We start from the raw sequence: 24,598 nt of genomic DNA, 5'->3' as shown, positions 1-24,598 counted from the left end.
TCCAGCGTCCGCCCACCATTCTATTCTACGCGACACCCCTCCCACCCCCGTTTGTGACGCCGCCTGTGTGTGTGTGTGTGTGTGTGTGTGTGTGTGTGTGTGTGTGTGTGTGTGTGTGTGTGTGTGTGTGAGAGAGAGAGAGAGAGAGAGAGAGAGAGAGAGCGCATGAAAACAGACAGAAGGGAAAATAGACATACAAACGCACACACTAACACAATGATATACAACGCTATAGAGAAATGTAAATTCTTACTAGTTTGCCCATATGTTCATGTTCCTCCTACAGCCTCTGTCACCGTTTTGGGAGGAGGAATCCAATCCACTAAAAGCATAATTTTGTGTCATGAGAGGACAGGGAATATCGCTCTTTAAACGAAAATATGGGTGGCTCTTAAAAGAGCCGTTTAAGGATCAAAAACATGAATTAAACACACAAACATGTTTATTTCTTTTTGGGGGCTGCCTTTTTCGCCTTTGCCGCTTTGGGCTTTGCTGTCTTGGGCTTCACAGCCTTTGCCTTCTTGGGGCTCTTGGCTGCCTTTTTAGGGGTCGCCGGCTTCTTCGCCTTCTTGGGGCTCTTGGTGGCTTTCTTGGCGGCGGCGGCGGGCTTCTTCGCCTTCTTAGGAGACTTCTTGGCGGCGGCGGCGGGTTTCTTGGCCGCTACCTTCTTGGGCTTCTTAGCCGCGGCGGGCTTCTTGGCTGCCGCCTTCTTGGGTTTGGGCGCGGCTTTCTTTGCGGGCTTCTTGGCTTCGGTCTGCTTCTTGTTCAGCTTGAAAGAGCCAGACGCGCCGGTCCCTTTGGTCTGCACCAGAGTGCCCTTTGTCACGAGGCTCTTGACGGCGAGCTTGACGCGGGAGTTGTTCTTCTCCACATCGTATCCGCCGGCAGCCAAAGCCTTCTTCAAAGCGGCGAGCGACACGCCGCTCCTCTCCTTGGACGAGGAAACCGCCTTGACGATGAGCTCGCCGACGCTGGGACCCGCTTTCTTGGTCCTCGAAGCTGCTTTCTTCTTGGGCGCTTTGGCCGGCGCGGCGGCGGGCGCGGGAGCGACTTCTGCCATGTCTGTGTGTGCGGAGCTAAGTAGAATAAAAGAGTCAATCGCTGTGGCGCTGTGTAACACAGGAACCTCCCTCCCCGCGGCCGGGGGGCTGGTCTTAAAAGCAGACATGAGAACGTTGTAGACTCAACCCGGGCGCCGCTGAATGACTGCGCTTCCGCGATGCGCTCGCAACTGTGTTTTCTCATGGCATTTCGCGGCGAAAATCAGACTCGTCAGGCAAGCTCCAAAGCGTTCAAGCACGCGTTTCGCGAGAACGGGCTTTCCCGTTTCTCCCGAGGCCCGCCACGGCCAGGAAGAGAGCACCAATCTCGCGCAGCGGGCACAAAAGTGCACGGCGCGCCTGGCGCTCGAGCCGGCGGGCCGCGCATTTCGTGCGTTGTGCTGTGTAAAAAGAGGGCAAAAAACGGCGTGGCCCTTGCGAGGCCTGCGGGCCGAGATGAAGGAGAGCCGTGTGAGTGCTGCTGCTATGTTTGCACCGGCCGAGTGTGGCGTGCAGTATGTGAACCGAGGCCCCTTTTGGGCCGTGTAAAGCACATGAGTGGAGAGCGAGGGCGAAAGAGGGAGAGAGCGGGCGCGCTCGGAGGGACGAGGCGACTCCCGCAGCGTGACTCCCAGCGTCTTTGTCCTCGTCTGGTCTTCGTCGCTCGGGCTGGCGCCGGCACTCGGGCTGGCGCTCCTCGTGCGCGGCCGCGTCCTCTTGTGGTCCCGGGGCGCCAGGTGCGCCTCGTGGCCGCCTCGATCGGCGCGCACCTCCGCCTCGTTACCTGCGCCTGTCTCCGCCCTAGCCCTAGCCCTAGTTAACCCTAGTGCCGTTTAGCCCGGCTCTGCCCTAACCCTAGTGCCGTTTAGCCCGGCTCTGCCCTAGCCCTAGTGCCGTTTAGCCCGGCTCTGCCCTAACCCTAGTGCCGTTTAGCCCGGCTCTGCCCTAACCCTAGTGCCGTTTAGCCCGGCTCTGCCCTAACCCTAGTGCCGTTTAGCCCGGCTCTGCCCTAACCCTAGTGCCGTTTAGCCCGGCTCTGCCCTAACCCTAGTGCCGTTTAGCCCGGCTCTGCCCTAACCCTAGTGCCGTTTAGCCCAACTCTGCCCTAACCCTAGTGCCGTTTAGCCCAACTCTGCCCTAGCCCTAGTGCCGTTTAGCCCGGCTCTGCTATATCCTTATGTTTATTCAATTCCACACTGCTGTAACTCTAGTCTTATGAACTCGACAGAGCTCTAACCCCATTCGTTGTTATTCAACTATCACCTCGTTTTAATTGATAAATGTAGCCAATGCTGCTATAAATGCATTTTTATTTACTCCACACTTCTATCTTCACACTTCTACATTTTGTATTTCCTCCACAGTGCTTTAAACTTGTGATTGCGATTTACTCAGTATGGCTAGAATCCTATTTTGAAGTATTTCCTGCTGCTATAACATTGATTAGAATTACTCTGTGCGGCTATAAGCCTATTTTGAAGTACTCTGTGCGGCTATAAGCCTATTTTGAAGTACATCGTGCTGCTATAAGCCTATTTTGAAGTACATCGTGCTGCTATAAGCCCGTTTTGAAGTACATCGTGCTGCTATAAGCCCGTTTTGAAGTACATCGTGCTGCTATAAGCCCGTTTTGAAGTACATCGTGCTGCTATAGGCCTATTTTGAAGTACATCGTGCTGCTATAAGCCCATTTTGAAGTACTCTGTGCGGCTATAAGCCCATTTTGAAGTACATCGTGCTGCTATAAGCCTATTTTGAAGTACTCTGTGCTGCTATAAGCCCGTTTTGAAGTACTCTGTGCTGCTATAAGCCTATTTTGAAGTACATCGTGCTGCTATAAGCCCATTTTGAAGTACTCTGTGCTGCTATAAGCCCGTTTTGAAGTACTCTGTGCTGCTATAAGCCCGTTTTGAAGTACTCTGTGCTGCTATAAGCCTATTTTGAAGTACATCGTGCTGCTATAAGCCCATTTTGAAGTACTCTGTGCTGCTATAAGCCCGTTTTGAAGTACTCTGTGCGGCTATAGGCCTATTTTGAAGTACATCGTGCTGCTATAAGCCCATTTTGAAGTACATCGTGCTGCTATAAGCCTATTTTGAAGTACTCTGTGCTGCTATAAGCCCGTTTTGAAGTACTCTGTGCTGCTATAAGCCTATTTTGAAGTACTCTGTGCGGCTATAGGCCCGTTTTGAAGTACTCTGCGCTGCTATAGGCCTATTTTGAAGTACATCGTGCTGCTATAAGCCCGTTTTGAAGTACTCTGTGCTGCTATAAGCCCGTTTTGAAGTACTCTGTGCTGCTATAAGCCCGTTTTGAAGTACTCTGTGCGGCTATAGGCCTATTTTGAAGTACTCTGTGCTGCTATAGGCCTATTTTGAAGTACATCCTGCTGCTATAGGCCTATTTTGAAGTACTCTGTGCTGCTATAAGCCTATTTTGAAGTACATCCTGCTGCTATAGGCCTATTTTGAAGTACTCTGTGCTGCTATAAGCCTATTTTGAAGTACATCGTGCTGCTATAACCATATGTTGAAGTACTCTGCGCTGCTATAAGCCTATTTTGAAGTACATCGTGCTGCTATAAGCCCGTTTTGAAGTACACTGTGCGGCTATAGGCCTATTTTGAAGTACATCGTGCTGCTATAAGCCTATTTTGAAGTACATCGTGCTGCTATAAGCCCATTTTGAAGTACTCTGTGCGGCTATAGGCCTATTTTGAAGTACATCGTGCTGCTATAGGCCTATTTTGAAGTACACTGTGCGGCTATAGGCCTATTTTGAAGTACATCGTGCTGCTATAAGCCTATTTTGAAGTACATCGTGCTGCTATAAGCCCGTTTTGAAGTACTCTGTGCGGCTATAGGCCTATTTTGAAGTACATCGTGCTGCTATAAGCCTATTTTGAAGTACATCGTGCTGCTATAACCATATGTTGAAGTACTCTGCGCTGCTATAAGCCTATTTTGAAGTACTCTGTGCGGCTATAGGCCTATTTTGAAGTACATCGTGCTGCTATAAGCCTATTTTGAAGTACATCGTGCTGCTATAACCATATGTTGAAGTACTCTGCGCTGCTATAAGCCCGTTTTGAAGTACTCTGTGCGGCTATAGGCCTATTTTGAAGTACATCGTGCTGCTATAAGCCTATTTTGAAGTACATCGTGCTGCTATAACCATATGTTGAAGTACTCTGCGCTGCTATAAGCCTATTTTGAAGTACTCTGTGCGGCTATAGGCCTTTTTTGAAGTACTCTGTGCTGCTGTAGGCCTGTTTTGAAGTACTCTGTGCTGCTATAAGCCTATTTTGACGTACTCTGCGCTGCAATAGGCCTGTTTTGAAGTACTTTGTGGTGCTGTAACATTAATTTATTTACTTCACACTGATAGAACTTTATTTTGAATCACTGTGTGATGCAATAAACGTATTTTGAATTACTTTGTGATGCTATAACCATATTTTGAGTTGCTGTAACCCTGTTTTGAATTACTCTGCACTGCTATAAGCCTATTTTGAAGTACTTCGTGGTGCTGTCATTTGAATTACTTCATGCTGCTATAAAGCCTATTTTGAAGTACTCTGTGGTGCTGTACCAGTAATTTGTATTACTTCATGCTGCTATAAGCCTATTTTGAATTACTTTTTGTTGCTATATCCCTATTTTGAATTATTCCGTGCCACGACGATCTTATTTTGAACTACTCTGTCCCTCTATAACCCTATTTTGAATTACTCGACACAACTATAATCCTATTTTGAGTTACTTTGTGGTAACTCTAACATTAATTTGAATTACTTCATGCTGCTTTAATCCTATTTATAATTACTCTGCACAGCTATAAACATTATTTTGAATAACTCTGTGCCGCTATAATCCTATTCTGAGTTCTTTAGTACCGCAATAACCCTATTTTGAATTATTTCGTGCTGCTATAACCCTATTTTGAAGTACTCTGTGTCACTATGAGCCTATTTGAAAGTACTTTGTGGTACCATATCACTACATTTAATTACTCTGTGCCGCTATAATCCTATTTTGAATTAATTACTTAGTGCAGCTACAACCCTATGTTGAATTACTGTGTGCCTCTATAATACGGTAATTTGAATGACGTTACACTGTTATAGACCTATTTTCAAGTACCTCTTGTTCCTATAAGCCCATTTTCAATTACTTTGTATTGCTATTACCCTATTGGAGTTACTTTGTGCCTCTAGAACCCTATTTTGAATTATTTTGCAGTGCTATAACGCTGATTAGAATTACTTCATTCTGCCATAAAATTATTTAGCAACACCGAGAACGCGCAATGCTCGAACAATCTAGTTTATATTTACTCACCTGTGCATTTAGCATACTACAAAACTGACACAATGAACAAAACAGTCGCGGGGAAACAGCGCGATAAAAGCCGGCGGGGAACGCGCCCCCCCTCCCCCCGCCACACACACACACACACACACACACACACAGAAAGAGAGAGAGAGAGAGAGAGAGAGAGACAGAGAGGAAAAGAAGAAAATGCTCTTTATATGAAGGAGTGGGTGGCTCTTAAAAGAGCCGTTGGGTTGATGAAGACGGCGGTAAGGCGCTTTACTTGGAGCTGGTGTACTTGGTGACGGCCTTGGTGCCCTCGGACACGGCGTGCTTGGCCAGCTCGCCGGGAAGCAACAGGCGCACGGCGGTCTGGATCTCCCTGGAGGTGATGGTGGAGCGCTTGTTGTAATGAGCCAGACGAGAGGACTCACCGGCGATACGCTCGAAGATGTCGTTCACGAACGAGTTCATGATGCCCATCGCCTTAGAAGAGATGCCGGTGTCGGGGTGCACCTGCTTCAGGACTTTGTACACGTAGATAGCGTAGCTCTCCTTCCTGGACTTTCTGCGCTTCTTGCCTCCTTTGCCGGCCGTCTTGGTCACGGCTTTCTTGGATCCCTTCTTGGGAGCGGCCTTGGCTGGGTCGGGCATGTTGCTGCTGCTGCTTCTCCTGTAGACTGCGAGAGAATGAATAACGCCCGCCTCGCGGCCGCTCTATTTACAGGCCGACATTGTAATTAGGCACAAGCGAAGAACATTTTTTTATTGGTCAAAATCCCAACCCGCCTCATACAGGGAGCCTCCCACCGCTCCGCCCTCCTCCTCCTCCTCCTCCTCCTCCTCCTCGCTCCCCCCCGCTACGCTTTGTTTCCCTTCCCGCCTTTTTATATTCACAATGTGCACTATAACTAAAGGAAAAAAGTAAAATAAAATAAAAATACACACACACACATACATATATGTATATGTATATATTTATCTCTACTACCACCGTCTTCTAACGCGTTTTACACACACACACACACGTACACACTAAATATAAACATTGAAAACTAGATTATTATGATCGTTATGTGTTCATACAGAAATTATCTTCTACTTGTATGCTACGTGTGTACGGCGCTTGACGCCATTTGCTTAAAGGCCCCCTCGCAAAAAAAAAAAAAAAAAAAAAACCCCACACACACACAGCACGAGAAACAGCTCTTTTTCTGGATGTTTGGGTGGCTCTTAAAAGAGCCGTTGTGTTCGCGTCGTTCGGTGTTGGAGCGTTTAACCGCCGAAGCCGTACAGGGTGCGTCCCTGGCGTTTCAGGGCGTACACCACATCCATGGCGGTGACCGTCTTCCTCTTGGCATGCTCGGTGTAGGTGACGGCGTCGCGGATCACGTTCTCCAGGAACACCTTCAGCACACCGCGAGTCTCTTCGTAGATCAGACCGGAAATACGCTTAACACCACCACGGCGAGCCAGACGGCGAATAGCCGGCTTGGTGATTCCCTGGATGTTATCGCGAAGAACTTTACGGTGACGCTTGGCGCCTCCTTTGCCGAGCCCCTTTCCGCCCTTGCCTCTGCCAGACATGATGCTGCTCTCTCGAAGTCAAGCTGCTCAATAAAACTCGCCGCGCAGCGCCCACATATTTATCCGCCCTCTACAGGACCTTGTTGAGAACAGGCGAGGAGGCGGGCCTAAGACCAACGGTCACACAATAGAGCACATTCAAAAAGAAACAGAACGCCACAGCTTTCTACCTGCTAGCGTCTTCTTCTTCCTCACCCTCTCTATACACACAAACATTATTATTACTATTATTATTATTAGTAGTAGTTGTTTTTCCAGTAGTAGTAGTAGTAATTGTAGTAGAAGTCTTAATCTGATATGCAAGGCATATATATTAAAAAAAAACAAAACATACAGACAAACACCCGTCAGTGTAAGGAGGTTAGTAAAAGTACTCTGTGTTTGTAAAACATTGACATTCCCTTTACAGACACGAGACGTTCCTTTTGAGCATGCCTGTGGGCTCAAGGCCCGGATTCTAAACTCCTATGTCTGCTATAACGACGGGTCTCGCGTAGCAGCACAGCATCTTATTAGTAGGCCCCTCATTCAGCTGATCACCATCACAGTCTGTGTACACTTTTAATCGAGCCCACATTTTACCACACGAATAGGTCACTCACAAGCGGCACAGAAAGGAATGCAAAGACAACTCTCGGGCCTTACTTTATCAGTTCTCTCAAAGGCAAAATATAATGGACTATCTAAGGTATAATGTCTAAATTAGATACACTTTCTCAAACGCTAACATTCTTAAACTCCACATTCTTAAACTCCAAGTGTCATTCACAAGGAAAGCATACTCGCTTCACCATTCGTGCCAAAGAAACTAATATACAATTCATCAAACACGTGTGTCGACACAAAGCCAGTGTTCTACTGAACACACCGAAGCACTGTCTACTCACAAGCCGTCTCTTTTCTATAAACACAACGCTCACGGTAAAGAGGATTTTGCAGCCCAACATTTTTGCAATCTGACAACACCGTCCATAACTTATCCACTTACTTTACTCATTTATTAGACGTCTACAATGTTCATCATTTCAGACTGCCGTGTCGATCAGACTGTCATGTAGAAGCGTGTTGATGCACAGAACAACCCCCGTGTTCTCCGTACATCACCATGTATGGGTGCGATGTATGTGACGTGCGTTCATACATTTGATTTATTAAATCATTTCATTATCCGAACCCAGTTATTTACTGCGGATGCAGGCAGTCAAGTTTCGAAATGCGGCCACACGTGGATGAATAAGATCCATCCAGCACAACACACTTCACTAACTACACAAAAAGTCTGTTAGCCTTATAGAATGGAGTAGTATTAATAGGAGCACACATTAGTATTATTACTATTATTATTATCAGTATTATTATTATCAGTATTATTATTATCAGTATTATTATTATTATTATTATTGTAAGTGGTAGTAGTAGTAGTAGTAGCAGCAGTGTTGTTGTTATCAGAGTAATTTTATTTGCCATATGTATTGACATGTATTAGGAATATTTCTTGGTGTTTGGTCACAACACGATACATTCCACACAGTTTACAAGATGCACATCACAGACAACACAACACACAACTACCTTCCCAATCTCCAAATACTGCACCTTAAGCAGAAATCTGTAGAATCAGTTGTCATTTATATTACAGCGGAGGTACAAAGAGCAGCCGAATCCAGTTCAGATGGCATTACACGGAATCACATAACTGTGATATATAATACATAATAGTTGCAATGATATACAGTAATGACAATATTTAATAAATAATCATTATAATAAATACTAAAAGATAATTATTTAATAGCTATTATCAGTAGTAGAGGGAAGAAGCCTTTACTTGTCACATATACATTACTACCACTGAGCTGGGGCCTGAACCCCTGACCTACTGATCAGTAACCCTGAGCCTGACAAACATTCCAAAGGATTCCCCCCCCCCCCCCCCCTTTTTTAAATTTATTTATTTATTTATTTATTTATTATTTATATTATTATTACAAATATAGACTTACAACAAGAGGCTATAAACAACAGTGGTTGCGGCAAAGTGCACTTCATAAACTTGGCCACACGAGGGCAGTCAAGATCCATCCACAACAACACACAGCGCTGCACACACCAGCCTTTAGATTTATAATTATTTGATTCATCAACCTTTATTCTTTCTTCTAGTCTTTCTTTCTTATTTCTTCTAATTATTATTATTATTATTATTATTAAGAGTAGTAGTAGTAGTAGTACTAGTAGTAGAATTATTATGGTTATTGTAGTTGTTATTGTCATCATGTTTTAATATATTTTGTAACACGCAACAAACATAACATTGGCAAACATTTCTTAAAGGTTTTTTCTCCCTTTATTTATTTATTTATTTTTTTTTTTTTTTATTGCAGATGTAGACCTAACCTGCGGCTATAAACAACAGTGGTTAGGGCAACGTGCACTTCCTAAACTTGGCCACACGAGGGCGATTATGAGTAGTAGTAGCAGTAGCAGTTTTAGAAGAAGAAGTACTAGTAGCAGCAGAAGTAGTAGTAGTAGAAGAAGAAGAAGAAGTAGTAGAATTATTATTATTACTGTTGTTGTTTTTGTCATGTTTTAACCTATTTTCTAACACGCAACAAGCATAGCATTGGCAAACATTTCTTAAAGGATTTCCCTCCTTTTTTTAAAAAAAAATTTTTAAACGATTTATTACAGACTTGCTACATTTGCGGCGTTAAACAGCAGTGGTTAGGGCAAAGTGCACTTCCATCAACTTTTATTCTTTACTCTAGTCTTTCTTCAATATTATTTCTTCGTCTTCCTTTTTTCTCTTTCCTATTATTATTATTATTATTATTATTATTATTATTATAGTAGTATTGGTAGTAGAATCATTCTTATTGTTGCTGTTATTGTTTTTGTCATGTCGTAATATATTTTGTGACACGCAACAAACATAGCATTGACATACATTTCTTGAAGGATCCCCCCCTTTAAACGATTTATTACAAAGACTAACTATGTAGACTTGCTATATTTGCGGCAGCAGTGGTTAGGGCAAAGTACACTTCCTAACCTTGGCCACACGATGGCAGTCAAGATCCATCCACAACAACACACAGCGCTGCTCACAACAACCTTTATTTTACTCCTCATCCTTTATTCTTTCATCTAGCCTTTCTTTATTACTCCTTCTAATTATTATTATTATTATTAGTAGTAGTAGTAGTAGTAGTAGTAGTAGTAGTAGTAGTATTTTTTTTCATTTTATTATTACATATTCCATTTTTAAAGCACGTCTCTTCAGGCCTCTCAGCACTTGACATGGAAATGATTTAAAAAAAAAAAAAAAAAGGTTTAAATAAATGAGCGAATGAATGAATGAATAAATAAAAATAAGATGTTACATTTTGTCCTTGTTAAATACACACCAATATTGTATCTGATTATTTCTAAGCAGAAAAGAAAGACATTATTAGGCGGAATGACGGAGAAACCCTTCTGCTTCTCCCCTTCAAATTAGTGAAGAGGCGCGCGCAGAAACCCCAACATTTAAAGATCGATGAATCCCCGCGGCGTCATAAAGGGAAAAACTGTCAATCAAACCAACAGCATAGTTCTAAGCCTCTGACCTCGGCGCATGACGTCACAAATAAATCTTATGGTTCACTGCTCCCTTTTCACTGTAAGTGTGCCACAGCGTGAGAGCGCGCGCGTATAAGCACATCACGCGCGCACGCACACACACATTATATAATATGCGTAACATATTTATAATAATTTATATAGTTTATGAAAATATTTACAATGTTTTTTTAAACCACATTACAATTAATTTTTAAACAGCCAAGGGATGAAGACTTGCTCATTTCACTGAGACTGTGAGGTGGCTCTTAAAAGAGCCTTTGTGTAGATTAGACGCGGTCGTCGTTTAAGCGCGCTCTCCGCGAATACGGCGGGCCAGCTGAATATCCTTGGGCATGATGGTCACTCTCTTGGCGTGGATGGCGCACAGGTTGGTGTCCTCGAACAGGCCGACCAGGTACGCCTCGCTCGCCTCCTGCAGGGCCATGACGGCCGAGCTCTGGAAACGCAGATCAGTCTTGAAGTCCTGAGCGATTTCTCTCACCAGGCGCTGGAAGGGCAGCTTGCGGATGAGCAGCTCAGTAGACTTCTGATAACGGCGGATCTCTCTCAGAGCCACGGTGCCCGGCCTGTAACGGTGAGGCTTCTTCACGCCGCCGGTGGCCGGGGCGCTCTTGCGGGCGGCCTTAGTGGCGAGCTGCTTCCTGGGCGCCTTGCCACCGGTGGACTTACGGGCGGTCTGCTTGGTTCTTGCCATAGCGTCGAGCTCTGCACTTCACGGACGAAAAACAGAATACACGGCGCTCGCGAACGCCGGCTTTTTAAGCCCTAACGCTGCCCTGCGCTCATTGGGCGTCTTGGAGGCACTCGTCTGTCATTGGATAGAATGTGTGACGTCATTTGATGACTATTGGCTCGTCTTCCGCCACCGGCACAGTTCGAAACACAAGGCGCCCGCCCCTATTCCACGGGCGCGCAGCGCTTTTGTACTCTGCCATTCACCAGTTACACACAAACCGCCCGCCGTCAAAACATATTCTCATCCCTCACACTGCATTTAGCCAACACGCCTCACTATTATTGTTATTATTATTATTATTACTATTACTATTACTACTACTACTTGAATATTTTCCAAGTATATAATTATTTATAATATATATAACGCATATATAATTATTAGCAAATTAGTGTGCTCATGTCCTGATTTTAACCGCGTTTGCTTTGTATTAAGAAGATAGGAATAACATTGCACTTTTGGAGCAGAAGTGGGTGGCTCTTAAAAGAGCCTTTGGGTACTGGCAAACGCAGCAGTGGGCGCGTTTACTTGGTCTTGACGGTCTTCTCGGTCTTCTTGGGCAGAAGCACGGCCTGAATGTTAGGCAGCACACCACCCTGAGCGATGGTCACCCCGCCGAGCAGTTTGTTCAGCTCCTCGTCGTTACGCACGGCGAGCTGCAGGTGGCGGGGGATGATACGGGTCTTCTTGTTGTCACGGGCGGCGTTGCCGGCCAACTCCAGGATCTCAGCAGTCAGATACTCCAGCACGGCGGCCAGGTAGACCGGAGCGCCGGCACCGACGCGCTCGGCGTAGTTGCCTTTACGCAGGAGCCTGTGCACACGGCCCACAGGGAACTGCAGCCCAGCTCTGGAGGAACGAGTCTTGGCCTTGGCCCTAGCCTTTCCGCCGGTTTTCCCGCGACCACTCATGGTTATGATCAGACCTGTTCCACGAACGACGCTGAAATAATAAAGACTACGCGCCGAGCCCTCCGTGATATAGCCAACACAGCCGCTCTCTTATTGGCTAAGATCGTTGTGGCAGAAGAACCAATCACAAACGCGCCGTCAAATTCCAGCGTCCGCCCACCATTCTATTCTACGCGACACCCCTCCCACCCCCGTTTGTGACGCCGCCTGTGTGTGTGTGTGTGTGTGTGTGTGTGTGTGTGTGTGTGTGTGTGTGTGTGTGTGTGTGTGTGTGTGTGTGTGAGAGAGAGAGAGAGAGAGAGAGAGAGAGAGAGAGAGAGAGCGCATGAAAACAGACAGAAGGGAAAATAGACATACAAACGCACACACTAACACAATGATATACAACGCTATAGAGAAATGTAAATTCTTACTAGTTTGCCCATATGTTCATGTTCCTCCTACAGCCTCTGTCACCGTTTTGGGAGGAGGAATCCAATCCACTAAAAGCATAATTTTGTGTCATGAGAGGACAGGGAATATCGCTCTTTAAACGAAAATATGGGTGGCTCTTAAAAGAGCCGTTTAAGGATCAAAAACATGAATTAAACACACAAACATGTTTATTTCTTTTTGGGGGCTGCCTTTTTCGCCTTTGCCGCTTTGGGCTTTGCTGTCTTGGGCTTCACAGCCTTTGCCTTCTTGGGGCTCTTGGCTGCCTTTTTAGGGGTCGCCGGCTTCTTCGCCTTCTTGGGGCTCTTGGTGGCTTTCTTGGCGGCGGCGGCGGGCTTCTTCGCCTTCTTAGGAGACTTCTTGGCGGCGGCGGCGGGTTTCTTGGCCGCTACCTTCTTGGGCTTCTTAGCCGCGGCGGGCTTCTTGGCTGCCGCCTTCTTGGGTTTGGGCGCGGCTTTCTTTGCGGGCTTCTTGGCTTCGGTCTGCTTCTTGTTCAGCTTGAAAGAGCCAGACGCGCCGGTCCCTTTGGTCTGCACCAGAGTGCCCTTTGTCACGAGGCTCTTGACGGCGAGCTTGACGCGGGAGTTGTTCTTCTCCACATCGTATCCGCCGGCAGCCAAAGCCTTCTTCAAAGCGGCGAGCGACACGCCGCTCCTCTCCTTGGACGAGGAAACCGCCTTGACGATGAGCTCGCCGACGCTGGGACCCGCTTTCTTGGTCCTCGAAGCTGCTTTCTTCTTGGGCGCTTTGGCCGGCGCGGCGGCGGGCGCGGGAGCGACTTCTGCCATGTCTGTGTGTGCGGAGCTAAGTAGAATAAAAGAGTCAATCGCTGTGGCGCTGTGTAACACAGGAACCTCCCTCCCCGCGGCCGGGGGGCTGGTCTTAAAAGCAGACATGAGAACGTTGTAGACTCAACCCGGGCGCCGCTGAATGACTGCGCTTCCGCGATGCGCTCGCAACTGTGTTTTCTCATGGCATTTCGCGGCGAAAATCAGACTCGTCAGGCAAGCTCCAAAGCGTTCAAGCACGCGTTTCGCGAGAACGGGCTTTCCCGTTTCTCCCGAGGCCCGCCACGGCCAGGAAGAGAGCACCAATCTCGCGCAGCGGGCACAAAAGTGCACGGCGCGCCTGGCGCTCGAGCCGGCGGGCCGCGCATTTCGTGCGTTGTGCTGTGTAAAAAGAGGGCAAAAAACGGCGTGGCCCTTGCGAGGCCTGCGGGCCGAGATGAAGGAGAGCCGTGTGAGTGCTGCTGCTATGTTTGCACCGGCCGAGTGTGGCGTGCAGTATGTGAACCGAGGCCCCTTTTGGGCCGTGTAAAGCACATGAGTGGAGAGCGAGGGCGAAAGAGGGAGAGAGCGGGCGCGCTCGGAGGGACGAGGCGACTCCCGCAGCGTGACTCCCAGCGTCTTTGTCCTCGTCTGGTCTTCGTCGCTCGGGCTGGCGCCGGCACTCGGGCTGGCGCTCCTCGTGCGCGGCCGCGTCCTCTTGTGGTCCCGGGGCGCCAGGTGCGCCTCGTGGCCGCCTCGATCGGCGCGCACCTCCGCCTCGTTACCTGCGCCTGTCTCCGCCCTAGCCCTAGCCCTAGTTAACCCTAGTGCCGTTTAGCCCGGCTCTGCCCTAACCCTAGTGCCGTTTAGCCCGGCTCTGCCCTAGCCCTAGTGCCGTTTAGCCCAACTCTGCCCTAACCCTAGTGCCGTTTAGCCCGGCTCTGCCCTAACCCTAGTGCCGTTTAGCCCGGCTCTGCCCTAACCCTAGTGCCGTTTAGCCCGGCTCTGCCCTAACCCTAGTGCCGTTTAGCCCAACTCTGCCCTAGCCCTAGTGCCGTTTAGCCCGGCTCTGCTATATCCTTATGTTTATTCAATTCCACACTGCTGTAACTCTAGTCTTATGAACTCGACAGAGCTCTAACCCCATTCGTTGTTATTCAACTATCACCTCGTTTTAATTGATAAATGTAGCCAATGCTGCTATAAATGCATTTTTATTTACTCCACACTTCTATCTTCACACTTCTACATTTTGTATTTCCTCCACAGTGCTTTAAACTTGTGATTGCGATTTACTCAGTATGGCTAGAATCCTATTTTGAAGTATTTCCTGCTGCTATAACATTGATTAGAATTACTCTGTGCGGCTATAAGCCTATTTTGAAGTACTCTGTGCGGCTATAAGCCTATTTTGAAGTACATCGTGCTGCTATAAGCCTATTTTGAAGTACATCGTGCTGCTATAAGCCCGTTTTGAAGTACATCGTGCTGCTATAAGCCCATTTTGAAGTACATCGTGCTGCTATAAGCCCGTTTTGAAGTACATCGTGCTGCTATAGGCCTATTTTGAAGTACATCGTGCTGCTATAAGCCCATTTTGAAGTACTCTGTGCGGCTATAAGCCCATTTTGAAGTACATCGTGCTGCTATAAGCCTATTTTGAAGTACTCTGTGCTGCTATAAGCCCGTTTTGAAGTACTCTGTGCTGCTATAAGCCTATTTTGAAGTACATCGTGCTGCTATAAGCCCATTTTGAAGTACTCTGTGCTGCTATAAGCCCGTTTTGAAGTACTCTGTGCGGCTATAGGCCTATTTTGAAGTACATCGTGCTGCTATAAGCCCATTTTGAAGTACTCTGTGCGGCTATAAGCCTATTTTGAAGTACATCGTGCTGCTATAAGCCTATTTTGAAGTACTCTGTGCTGCTATAAGCCCGTTTTGAAGTACTCTGTGCTGCTATAAGCCTATTTTGAAGTACTCTGTGCTGCTATAGGCCCGTTTTGAAGTACTCTGCGCTGCTATAGGCCTATTTTGAAGTACATCGTGCTGCTATAAGCCCATTTTGAAGTACTCTGTGCTGCTATAAGCCCGTTTTGAAGTACTCTGTGCGGCTATAGGCCTATTTTGAAGTACATCGTGCTGCTATAAGCCCATTTTGAAGTACTCTGTGCGGCTATAAGCCTATTTTGAAGTACATCGTGCTGCTATAAGCCTATTTTGAAGTACTCTGTGCTGCTATAAGCCCGTTTTGAAGTACTCTGTGCTGCTATAAGCCTATTTTGAAGTACTCTGTGCGGCTATAGGCCCGTTTTGAAGTACTCTGCGCTGCTATAGGCCTATTTTGAAGTACATCGTGCTGCTATAAGCCCGTTTTGAAGTACTCTGTGCTGCTATAAGCCCGTTTTGAAGTACTCTGTGCTGCTATAAGCCCGTTTTGAAGTACTCTGTGCGGCTATAGGCCTATTTTGAAGTACTCTGTGCTGCTATAGGCCTATTTTGAAGTACATCCTGCTGCTATAGGCCTATTTTGAAGTACTCTGTGCTGCTATAAGCCTATTTTGAAGTACATCCTGCTGCTATAGGCCTATTTTGAAGTACTCTGTGCTGCTATAAGCCTATTTTGAAGTACATCGTGCTGCTATAACCATATGTTGAAGTACTCTGCGCTGCTATAAGCCTATTTTGAAGTACATCGTGCTGCTATAAGCCCGTTTTGAAGTACTCTGTGCGGCTATAGGCCTATTTTGAAGTACTCTGTGCTGCTATAAGCCTATTTTGAAGTACATCGTGCTGCTATAAGCCCGTTTTGAAGTACTCTGTGCGGCTATAGGCCTATTTTGAAGTACATCGTGCTGCTATAGGCCTATTTTGAAGTACACTGTGCGGCTATAGGCCTATTTTGAAGTACATCGTGCTGCTATAAGCCTATTTTGAAGTACATCGTGCTGCTATAGGCCCGTTTTGAAGTACTCTGTGCGGCTATAGGCCTATTTTGAAGTACATCGTGCTGCTATAAGCCTATTTTGAAGTACATCGTGCTGCTATAACCATATGTTGAAGTACTCTGCGCTGCTATAAGCCTATTTTGAAGTACTCTGTGCGGCTATAGGCCTTTTTTGAAGTACTCTGTGCTGCTGTAGGCCTGTTTTGAAGTACTCTGTGCTGCTATAAGCCTATTTTGACGTACTCTGCGCTGCAATAGGCCTGTTTTGAAGTACTTTGTGGTGCTGTAACATTAATTTATTTACTTCACACTGATAGAACTTTATTTTGAATCACTGTGTGATGCAATAAACGTATTTTGAATTACTTTGTGATGCTATAACCATATTTTGAGTTGCTGTAACCCTGTTTTGAATTACTCTGCACTGCTATAAGCCTATTTTGAAGTACTTCGTGGTGCTGTCATTTGAATTACTTCATGCTGCTATAAAGCCTATTTTGAAGTACTCTGTGGTGCTGTACCAGTAATTTGTATTACTTCATGCTGCTATAAGCCTATTTTGAATTACTTTTTGTTGCTATATCCCTATTTTGAATTATTCCGTGCCACGACGATCTTATTTTGAACTACTCTGTCCCTCTATAACCCTATTTTGAATTACTCGACACAACTATAATCCTATTTTGAGTTACTTTGTGGTAACTCTAACATTAATTTGAATTACTTCATGCTGCTTTAATCCTATTTATAATTACTCTGCACAGCTATAAACATTATTTTGAATAACTCTGTGCCGCTATAATCCTATTCTGAGTTCTTTAGTACCGCAATAACCCTATTTTGAATTATTTCGTGCTGCTATAACCCTATTTTGAAGTACTCTGTGTCACTATGAGCCTATTTGAAAGTACTTTGTGGTACCATATCACTACATTTAATTACTCTGTGCCGCTATAATCCTATTTTGAATTAATTACTTAGTGCAGCTACAACCCTATGTTGAATTACTGTGTGCCTCTATAATACGGTAATTTGAATGACGTTACACTGTTATAGACCTATTTTCAAGTACCTCTTGTTCCTATAAGCCCATTTTCAATTACTTTGTATTGCTATTACCCTATTGGAGTTACTTTGTGCCTCTAGAACCCTATTTTGAATTATTTTGCAGTGCTATAACGCTGATTAGAATTACTTCATTCTGCCATAAAATTATTTAGCAACACCGAGAACGCGCAATGCTCGAACAATCTAGTTTATATTTACTCACCTGTGCATTTAGCATACTACAAAACTGACACAATGAACAAAACAGTCGCGGGGAAACAGCGCGATAAAAGCCGGCGGGGAACGCGCCCCCCCTCCCCCCGCCACACACACACACACACACACACAGAAAGAGAGATAGAGAGAGACAGAGAGGAAAAGAAGAAAATGCTCTTTATATGAAGGAGTGGGTGGCTCTTAAAAGAGCCGTTGGGTTGATGAAGACGGCGGTAAGGCGCTTTACTTGGAGCTGGTGTACTTGGTGACGGCCTTGGTGCCCTCGGACACGGCGTGCTTGGCCAGCTCGCCGGGAAGCAACAGGCGCACGGCGGTCTGGATCTCCCTGGAGGTGATGGTGGAGCGCTTGTTGTAATGAGCCAGACGAGAGGACTCACCGGCGATACGCTCGAAGATGTCGTTCACGAACGAGTTCATGATGCCCATCGCCTTAGAAGAGATGCCGGTGTCGGGGTGCACCTGCTTCAGGACTTTGTACACGTAGATAGCGTAGCTCTCCTTCCTGGACTTTCTGCGCTTCTTGCCTCCTTTGCCGGCCGTCTTGGTCACGGCTTTCTTGGATCCCTTCTTGGGAGCGGCCTTGGCTGGGTCGGGCATGTTGCTGCTGCTGCTTCTCCAGTAAACTGCGAGAGAATGAATAACGCCCGCCTCGCGGCCGCTCTATTTACAGGCCGACATTGTAATTAGGCACAAGCGAAGAACATTTTTTTATTGGTCAAAATCCCAACCCGCCTCATACAGGGAGCCTCCCACCGCTCCGCCCTCCTCCTCCTCCTCGCTCCCCCCCGCTACGCTTTGTTTCCCTTCCCGCCTTTTTATATTCACAATGTGCACTATAACTAAAGGAAAAAAGTAAAATAAAATAAAAATACACACACACACATACATATATGTATATGTATATATTTATCTCTACTACCACCGTCTTCTAACGCGTTTTACACACACACACACACGTACACACTAAATATAAACATTGAAAACTAGATTATTATGATCGTTATGTGTTCATACAGAAATTATCTTCTACTTGTATGCTACGTGTGTACGGCGCTTGACGCCATTTGCTTAAAGGCCCCCTCGCAAAAAAAAAAAAAAAAAACCCCCACACACACAGCACGAGAAACAGCTCTTTTTCTGGATGTTTGGGTGGCTCTTAAAAGAGCCGTTGTGTTCGCGTCGTTCGGTGTTGGAGCGTTTAACCGCCGAAGCCGTACAGGGTGCGTCCCTGGCGTTTCAGGGCGTACACCACATCCATGGCGGTGACCGTCTTCCTCTTGGCATGCTCGGTGTAGGTGACGGCGTCGCGGATCACGTTCTCCAGGAACACCTTCAGCACACCGCGAGTCTCTTCGTAGATCAGACCGGAAATACGCTTAACACCGCCACGGCGAGCCAGACGGCGAATAGCCGGCTTGGTGATTCCCTGGATGTTATCGCGAAGAACTTTACGGTGACGCTTGGCGCCTCCTTTGCCGAGCCCCTTTCCGCCCTTGCCTCTGCCAGACATGATGCTGCTCTCTCGAAGTCAAGCTGCTCAATAAAACTCGCCGCGCAGCGCCCACATATTTATCCGCCCTCTACAGGACCTTGTTGAGAACAGGCGAGGAGGCGGGCCTAAGACCAACGGTCACACAATAGAGCACATTCAAAAAGAAACAGAACGCCACAGCTTTCTACCTGCTAGCGTCTTCTTCTTCCTCACCCTCTCTATACACACAAACATTATTATTACTATTATTATTATTAGTAGTAGTTGTTTTTCCAGTAGTAGTAGTAGTAATTGTAGTAGAAGTCTTAATCTGATATGCAAGGCATATATATTAAAAAAAAACAAAACATACAGACAAACACCCGTCAGTGTAAGGAGGTTAGTAAAAGTACTCTGTGTTTGTAAAACATTGACATTCCCTTTACAGACACGAGACGTTCCTTTTGAGCATGCCTGTGGGCTCAAGGCCCGGATTCTAAACTCCTATGTCTGCTATAACGACGGGTCTCGCGTAGCAGCACAGCATCTTATTAGTAGGCCCCTCATTCAGCTGATCACCATCACAGTCTGTGTACACTTTTAATCGAGCCCACATTTTACCACACGAATAGGTCACTCACAAGCGGCACAGAAAGGAATGCAAAGACAACTCTCGGGCCTTACTTTATCAGTTCTCTCAAAGGCAAAATATAATGGACTATCTAAGGTATAATGTCTAAATTAGATACACTTTCTCAAACGCTAACATTCTTAAACTCCACATTCTTAAACTCCAAGTGTCATTCACAAGGAAAGCATACTCGCTTCACCATTCGTGCCAAAGAAACTAATATACAATTCATCAAACACGTGTGTCGACACAAAGCCAGTGTTCTACTGAACACACCGAAGCACTGTCTACTCACAAGCCGTCTCTTTTCTATAAACACAACGCTCACGGTAAAGAGGATTTTGCAGCCCAACATTTTTGCAATCTGACAACACCGTCCATAACTTATCCACTTACTTTACTCATTTATTAGACGTCTACAATGTTCATCATTTCAGACTGCCGTGTCGATCAGACTGTCATGTAGAAGCGTGTTGATGCACAGAACAACCCCCGTGTTCTCCGTACATCACCATGTATGGGTGCGATGTATGTGACGTGCGTTCATACATTTGATTTATTAAATCATTTCATTATCCGAACCCAGTTATTTACTGCGGATGCAGGCAGTCAAGTTTCGAAATGCGGCCACACGTGGATGAATAAGATCCATCCAGCACAACACACTTCACTAACTACACAAAAAGTCTGTTAGCCTTATAGAATGGAGTAGTATTAATAGGAGCACACATTAGTATTATTACTATTATTATTATCAGTATTATTATTATCAGTATTATTATTATTATTATTATTGTAAGTGGTAGTAGTAGTAGTAGTAGCAGCAGTGTTGTTGTTATCAGAGTAATTTTATTTGCCATATGTATTGACATGTATTAGGAATATTTCTTGGTGTTTGGTCACAACACGATACATTCCACACAGTTTACAAGATGCACATCACAGACAACACAACACACAACTACCTTCCCAATCTCCAAATACTGCACCTTAAGCAGAAATCTGTAGAATCAGTTGTCATTTATATTACAGCGGAGGTACAAAGAGCAGCCGAATCCAGTTCAGATGGCATTACACGGAATCACATAACTGTGATATATAATACATAATAGTTGCAATGATATACAGTAATGACAATATTTAATAAATAATCATTATAATAAATACTAAAAGATAATTATTTAATAGCTATTATCAGTAGTAGAGGGAAGAAGCCTTTACTTGTCACATATACATTACTACCACTGAGCTGGGGCCTGAACCCCTGACCTACTGATCAGTAACCCTGAGCCTGACAAACATTCCAAAGGATTCCCCCCCCCCCCCCCTTTTTTAAATTTATTTATTTATTTATTTATTTATTATTTATATTATTATTACAAATATAGACTTACAACAAGAGGCTATAAACAACAGTGGTTGCGGCAAAGTGCACTTCATAAACTTGGCCACACGAGGGCAGTCAAGATCCATCCACAACAACACACAGCGCTGCACACACCAGCCTTTAGATTTATAATTATTTGATTCATCAACCTTTATTCTTTCTTCTAGTCTTTCTTTCTTATTTCTTCTAATTATTATTATTATTATTATTATTATTATTATTATTATTAAGAGTAGTAGTAGTAGTAGTACTAGTAGTAGAATTATTATGGTTATTGTAGTTGTTATTGTCATCATGTTTTAATATATTTTGTAACACGCAACAAACATAACATTGGCAAACATTTCTTAAAGGTTTTTTCTCCCTTTATTTATTTATTTATTTATTTATTTATTTATTTATTTATTTATTTATTTATTTATTTATTTTTTTATTGCAGATGTAGACCTAACCTGCGGCTATAAACAACAGTGGTTAAGGCAACGTGCACTTCCTAAACTTGGCCACACGAGGGCGATTATGAGTAGTAGTAGCAGTAGCAGTTTTAGAAGAAGAAGTACTAGTAGCAGCAGAAGTAGTAGTAGTAGAAGAAGAAGAAGAAGAAGAAGTAGTAGAATTATTATTATTACTGTTGTTGTTTTTGTCATGTTTTAACCTATTTTCTAACACGCAACAAGCATAGCATTGGCAAACATTTCTTAAAGGATTTCCCTCCTTTTTTTAAAAAAAAATTTTTAAACGATTTATTACAGACTTGCTACATTTGCGGCGTTAAACAGCAGTGGTTAGGGCAAAGTGCACTTCCATCAACTTTTATTCTTTACTCTAGTCTTTCTTCAATATTATTTCTTCGTCTTCCTTTTTTCTCTTTCCTATTATTATTATTATTATTATAGTAGTACTGGTAGTAGAATCATTCTTATTGTTGCTGTTATTGTTTTTGTCATGTCGTAATATATTTTGTGACACGCAACAAACATAGCATTGACATACATTTCTTGAAGGATCCCCCCCCTTTAAACGATTTATTACAAAGACTAACTATGTAGACTTGCTATATTTGCGGCAGCAGTGGTTAGGGCAAAGTACACTTCCTAACCTTGGCCACACGATGGCAGTCAAGATCCATCCACAACAACACACAGCGCTGCTCACAACAACCTTTATTTTACTCCTCATCCTTTATTCTTTCATCTAGCCTTTCTTTATTACTCCTTCTAATTATTATTATTATTATTATTAGTAGTAGTAGTAGTAGTAGTAGTAGTAGTATTTTTTTTCATTTTATTATTACATATTCCATTTTTAAAGCACGTCTCTTCAGGCCTCTCAGCACTTGACATGGAAATGATTTAAAAAAAAAAAAAAAAAGGTTTAAATAAATGAGCGAATGAATGAATGAATAAATAAAAATAAGATGTTACATTTTGTCCTTGTTAAATACACACCAATATTGTATCTGATTATTTCTAAGCAGAAAAGAAAGACATTATTAGGCGGAATGACGGAGAAACCCTTCTGCTTCTCCCCTTCAAATTAGTGAAGAGGCGCGCGCAGAAACCCCAACATTTAAAGATCGATGAATCCCCGCGGCGTCATAAAGGGAAAAACTGTCAATCAAACCAACAGCATAGTTCTAAGCCTCTGACCTCGGCGCATGACGTCACAAATAAATCTTATGGTTCACTGCTCCCTTTTCACTGTAAGTGTGCCACAGCGTGAGAGCGCGCGCGTATAAGCACATCACGCGCGCACGCACACACACATTATATAATATGCGTAACATATTTATAATAATTTATATAGTTTATGAAAATATTTACAATGTTTTTTTAAACCACATTACAATTAATTTTTAAACAGCCAAGGGATGAAGACTTGCTCATTTCACTGAGACTGTGAGGTGGCTCTTAAAAGAGCCTTTGTGTAGATTAGACGCGGTCGTCGTTTAAGCGCGCTCTCCGCGAATACGGCGGGCCAGCTGAATATCCTTGGGCATGATGGTCACTCTCTTGGCGTGGATGGCGCACAGGTTGGTGTCCTCGAACAGGCCGACCAGGTACGCCTCGCTCGCCTCCTGCAGGGCCATGACGGCCGAGCTCTGGAAACGCAGATCAGTCTTGAAGTCCTGAGCGATTTCTCTCACCAGGCGCTGGAAGGGCAGCTTGCGGATGAGCAGCTCAGTAGACTTCTGATAACGGCGGATCTCTCTCAGAGCCACGGTGCCCGGCCTGTAACGGTGAGGCTTCTTCACGCCGCCGGTGGCCGGGGCGCTCTTGCGGGCGGCCTTAGTGGCGAGCTGCTTCCTGGGCGCCTTGCCACCGGTGGACTTACGGGCGGTCTGCTTGGTTCTTGCCATAGCGTCGAGCTCTGCACTTCACGGACGAAAAACAGAATACACGGCGCTCGCGAACGCCGGCTTTTTAAGCCCTAACGCTGCCCTGCGCTGATTGGGCGTCTTGGAGGCACTCGTCTGTCATTGGATAGAATGTGTGACGTCATTTGATGACTATTGGCTCGTCTTCCGCCACCGGCACAGTTCGAAACACAAGGCGCCCGCCCCTATTCCACGGGCGCGCAGCGCTTTTGTACTCTGCCATTCACCAGTTACACACAAACCGCCCGCCGTCAAAACATATTCTCATCCCTCACACTGCATTTAGCCAACACGCCTCACTATTATTGTTATTATTATTATTATTATTATTATTACTATTACTACTACTACTGCTACTACTTGAATATTTTCCAAGTATATAATTATTTATTATATATATAACGCATATATAATTATTAGCAAATTAGTGTGCTCATGTCCTGATTTTAACCGCGTTTGCTTTGTATTAAGAGAGATAGGAATAACATTGCACTTTTGGAGCAGAAGTGGGTGGCTCTTAAAAGAGCCTTTGGGTACTGGCAAACGCAGCAGTGGGCGCGTTTACTTGGTCTTGACGGTCTTCTCAGTCTTCTTGGGCAGAAGCACGGCCTGAATGTTAGGCAGCACACCACCCTGAGCGATGGTCACCCCGCCGAGCAGTTTGTTCAGCTCCTCGTCGTTACGCACGGCGAGCTGCAGGTGGCGGGGGATGATACGGGTCTTCTTGTTGTCACGGGCGGCGTTGCCGGCCAACTCCAGGATCTCAGCAGTCAGATACTCCAGCACGGCGGCCAGGTAGACCGGAGCGCCGGCACCGACGCGCTCGGCGTAGTTGCCTTTACGCAGGAGCCTGTGCACACGGCCCACAGGGAACTGCAGCCCAGCTCTGGAGGAACGAGTCTTGGCCTTGGCCCTAGCCTTTCCGCCGGTTTTCCCGCGACCACTCATGGTTATGATCAGACCTGTTCCACGAACGACGCTGAAATAATAAAGACTACGCGCCGAGCCCTCCGTGATATAGCCAACACAGCCGCTCTCTTATTGGCTAAGATCGTTGTGGCAGAAGAACCAATCACAAACGCGCCGTCAAATTC

General features: G+C 45.2%; 9 protein-coding genes across 9 annotated transcripts; all 9 read right to left on the bottom strand.

Moving 5' to 3' along the window:
• Positions 1–379: 379 nt before the first annotated feature.
• Positions 380–1,183, bottom strand: LOC128318338 (histone H1-like). Its single transcript, XM_053234117.1, has one exon. The coding sequence runs from the start codon at positions 1,166–1,168 to the stop codon at positions 443–445; it is 726 nt and encodes a 241-aa protein (XP_053090092.1). The 5' UTR covers positions 1,169–1,183; the 3' UTR covers positions 380–442.
• Positions 1,184–5,583: 4,400 nt separating this feature from the next.
• LOC128318380 (histone H2B-like) lies at positions 5,584–6,043 on the bottom strand. Its single transcript, XM_053234159.1, has one exon. It carries the CDS (start codon positions 6,005–6,007, stop codon positions 5,633–5,635), a length of 375 nt encoding a protein of 124 aa, XP_053090134.1. The 5' UTR covers positions 6,008–6,043; the 3' UTR covers positions 5,584–5,632.
• A 528-nt stretch (positions 6,044–6,571) lies between these two features.
• Positions 6,572–6,958, bottom strand: LOC128318388 (histone H4). The gene has a single exon (XM_053234170.1). The coding sequence runs from the start codon at positions 6,938–6,940 to the stop codon at positions 6,629–6,631; it is 312 nt and encodes a 103-aa protein (XP_053090145.1). The 5' UTR covers positions 6,941–6,958; the 3' UTR covers positions 6,572–6,628.
• A 3,843-nt stretch (positions 6,959–10,801) lies between these two features.
• LOC128318341 (histone H3) lies at positions 10,802–11,288 on the bottom strand. Its single transcript, XM_053234120.1, has one exon. It carries the CDS (start codon positions 11,256–11,258, stop codon positions 10,848–10,850), a length of 411 nt encoding a protein of 136 aa, XP_053090095.1. The 5' UTR covers positions 11,259–11,288; the 3' UTR covers positions 10,802–10,847.
• A 521-nt stretch (positions 11,289–11,809) lies between these two features.
• Positions 11,810–24,501, bottom strand: LOC128318393 (histone H2AX-like). Its single transcript, XM_053234175.1, has 3 exons — positions 24,070–24,501; positions 16,594–16,598; positions 11,810–12,225 (listed from the first exon to the last, which is right to left on the bottom strand). The coding sequence occupies exons 1-3, from the start codon at positions 24,450–24,452 to the stop codon at positions 11,825–11,827; spliced, it is 789 nt and encodes a 262-aa protein (XP_053090150.1). The 5' UTR covers positions 24,453–24,501; the 3' UTR covers positions 11,810–11,824.
• LOC128318339 (histone H1-like) lies at positions 12,747–13,554 on the bottom strand. Its single transcript, XM_053234118.1, has one exon. It carries the CDS (start codon positions 13,537–13,539, stop codon positions 12,814–12,816), a length of 726 nt encoding a protein of 241 aa, XP_053090093.1. The 5' UTR covers positions 13,540–13,554; the 3' UTR covers positions 12,747–12,813.
• On the bottom strand, positions 17,812–18,271 carry LOC128318381 (histone H2B-like). The gene has a single exon (XM_053234160.1). It carries the CDS (start codon positions 18,233–18,235, stop codon positions 17,861–17,863), a length of 375 nt encoding a protein of 124 aa, XP_053090135.1. The 5' UTR covers positions 18,236–18,271; the 3' UTR covers positions 17,812–17,860.
• LOC128318390 (histone H4) lies at positions 18,787–19,164 on the bottom strand. The gene has a single exon (XM_053234172.1). It carries the CDS (start codon positions 19,146–19,148, stop codon positions 18,837–18,839), a length of 312 nt encoding a protein of 103 aa, XP_053090147.1. The 5' UTR covers positions 19,149–19,164; the 3' UTR covers positions 18,787–18,836.
• Positions 23,030–23,517, bottom strand: LOC128318340 (histone H3). Its single transcript, XM_053234119.1, has one exon. It carries the CDS (start codon positions 23,484–23,486, stop codon positions 23,076–23,078), a length of 411 nt encoding a protein of 136 aa, XP_053090094.1. The 5' UTR covers positions 23,487–23,517; the 3' UTR covers positions 23,030–23,075.
• Positions 24,502–24,598: the final 97 nt, after the last annotated feature.

This window comes from Pangasianodon hypophthalmus, chromosome 5, assembly GCF_027358585.1.
Source record: "Pangasianodon hypophthalmus isolate fPanHyp1 chromosome 5, fPanHyp1.pri, whole genome shotgun sequence".
Lineage (NCBI taxonomy): Eukaryota > Metazoa > Chordata > Actinopteri > Siluriformes > Pangasiidae > Pangasianodon > Pangasianodon hypophthalmus.
Note: the sequence above shows the minus strand (reverse complement) of the source record. Positions and strands in the feature narration are given on the sequence as shown.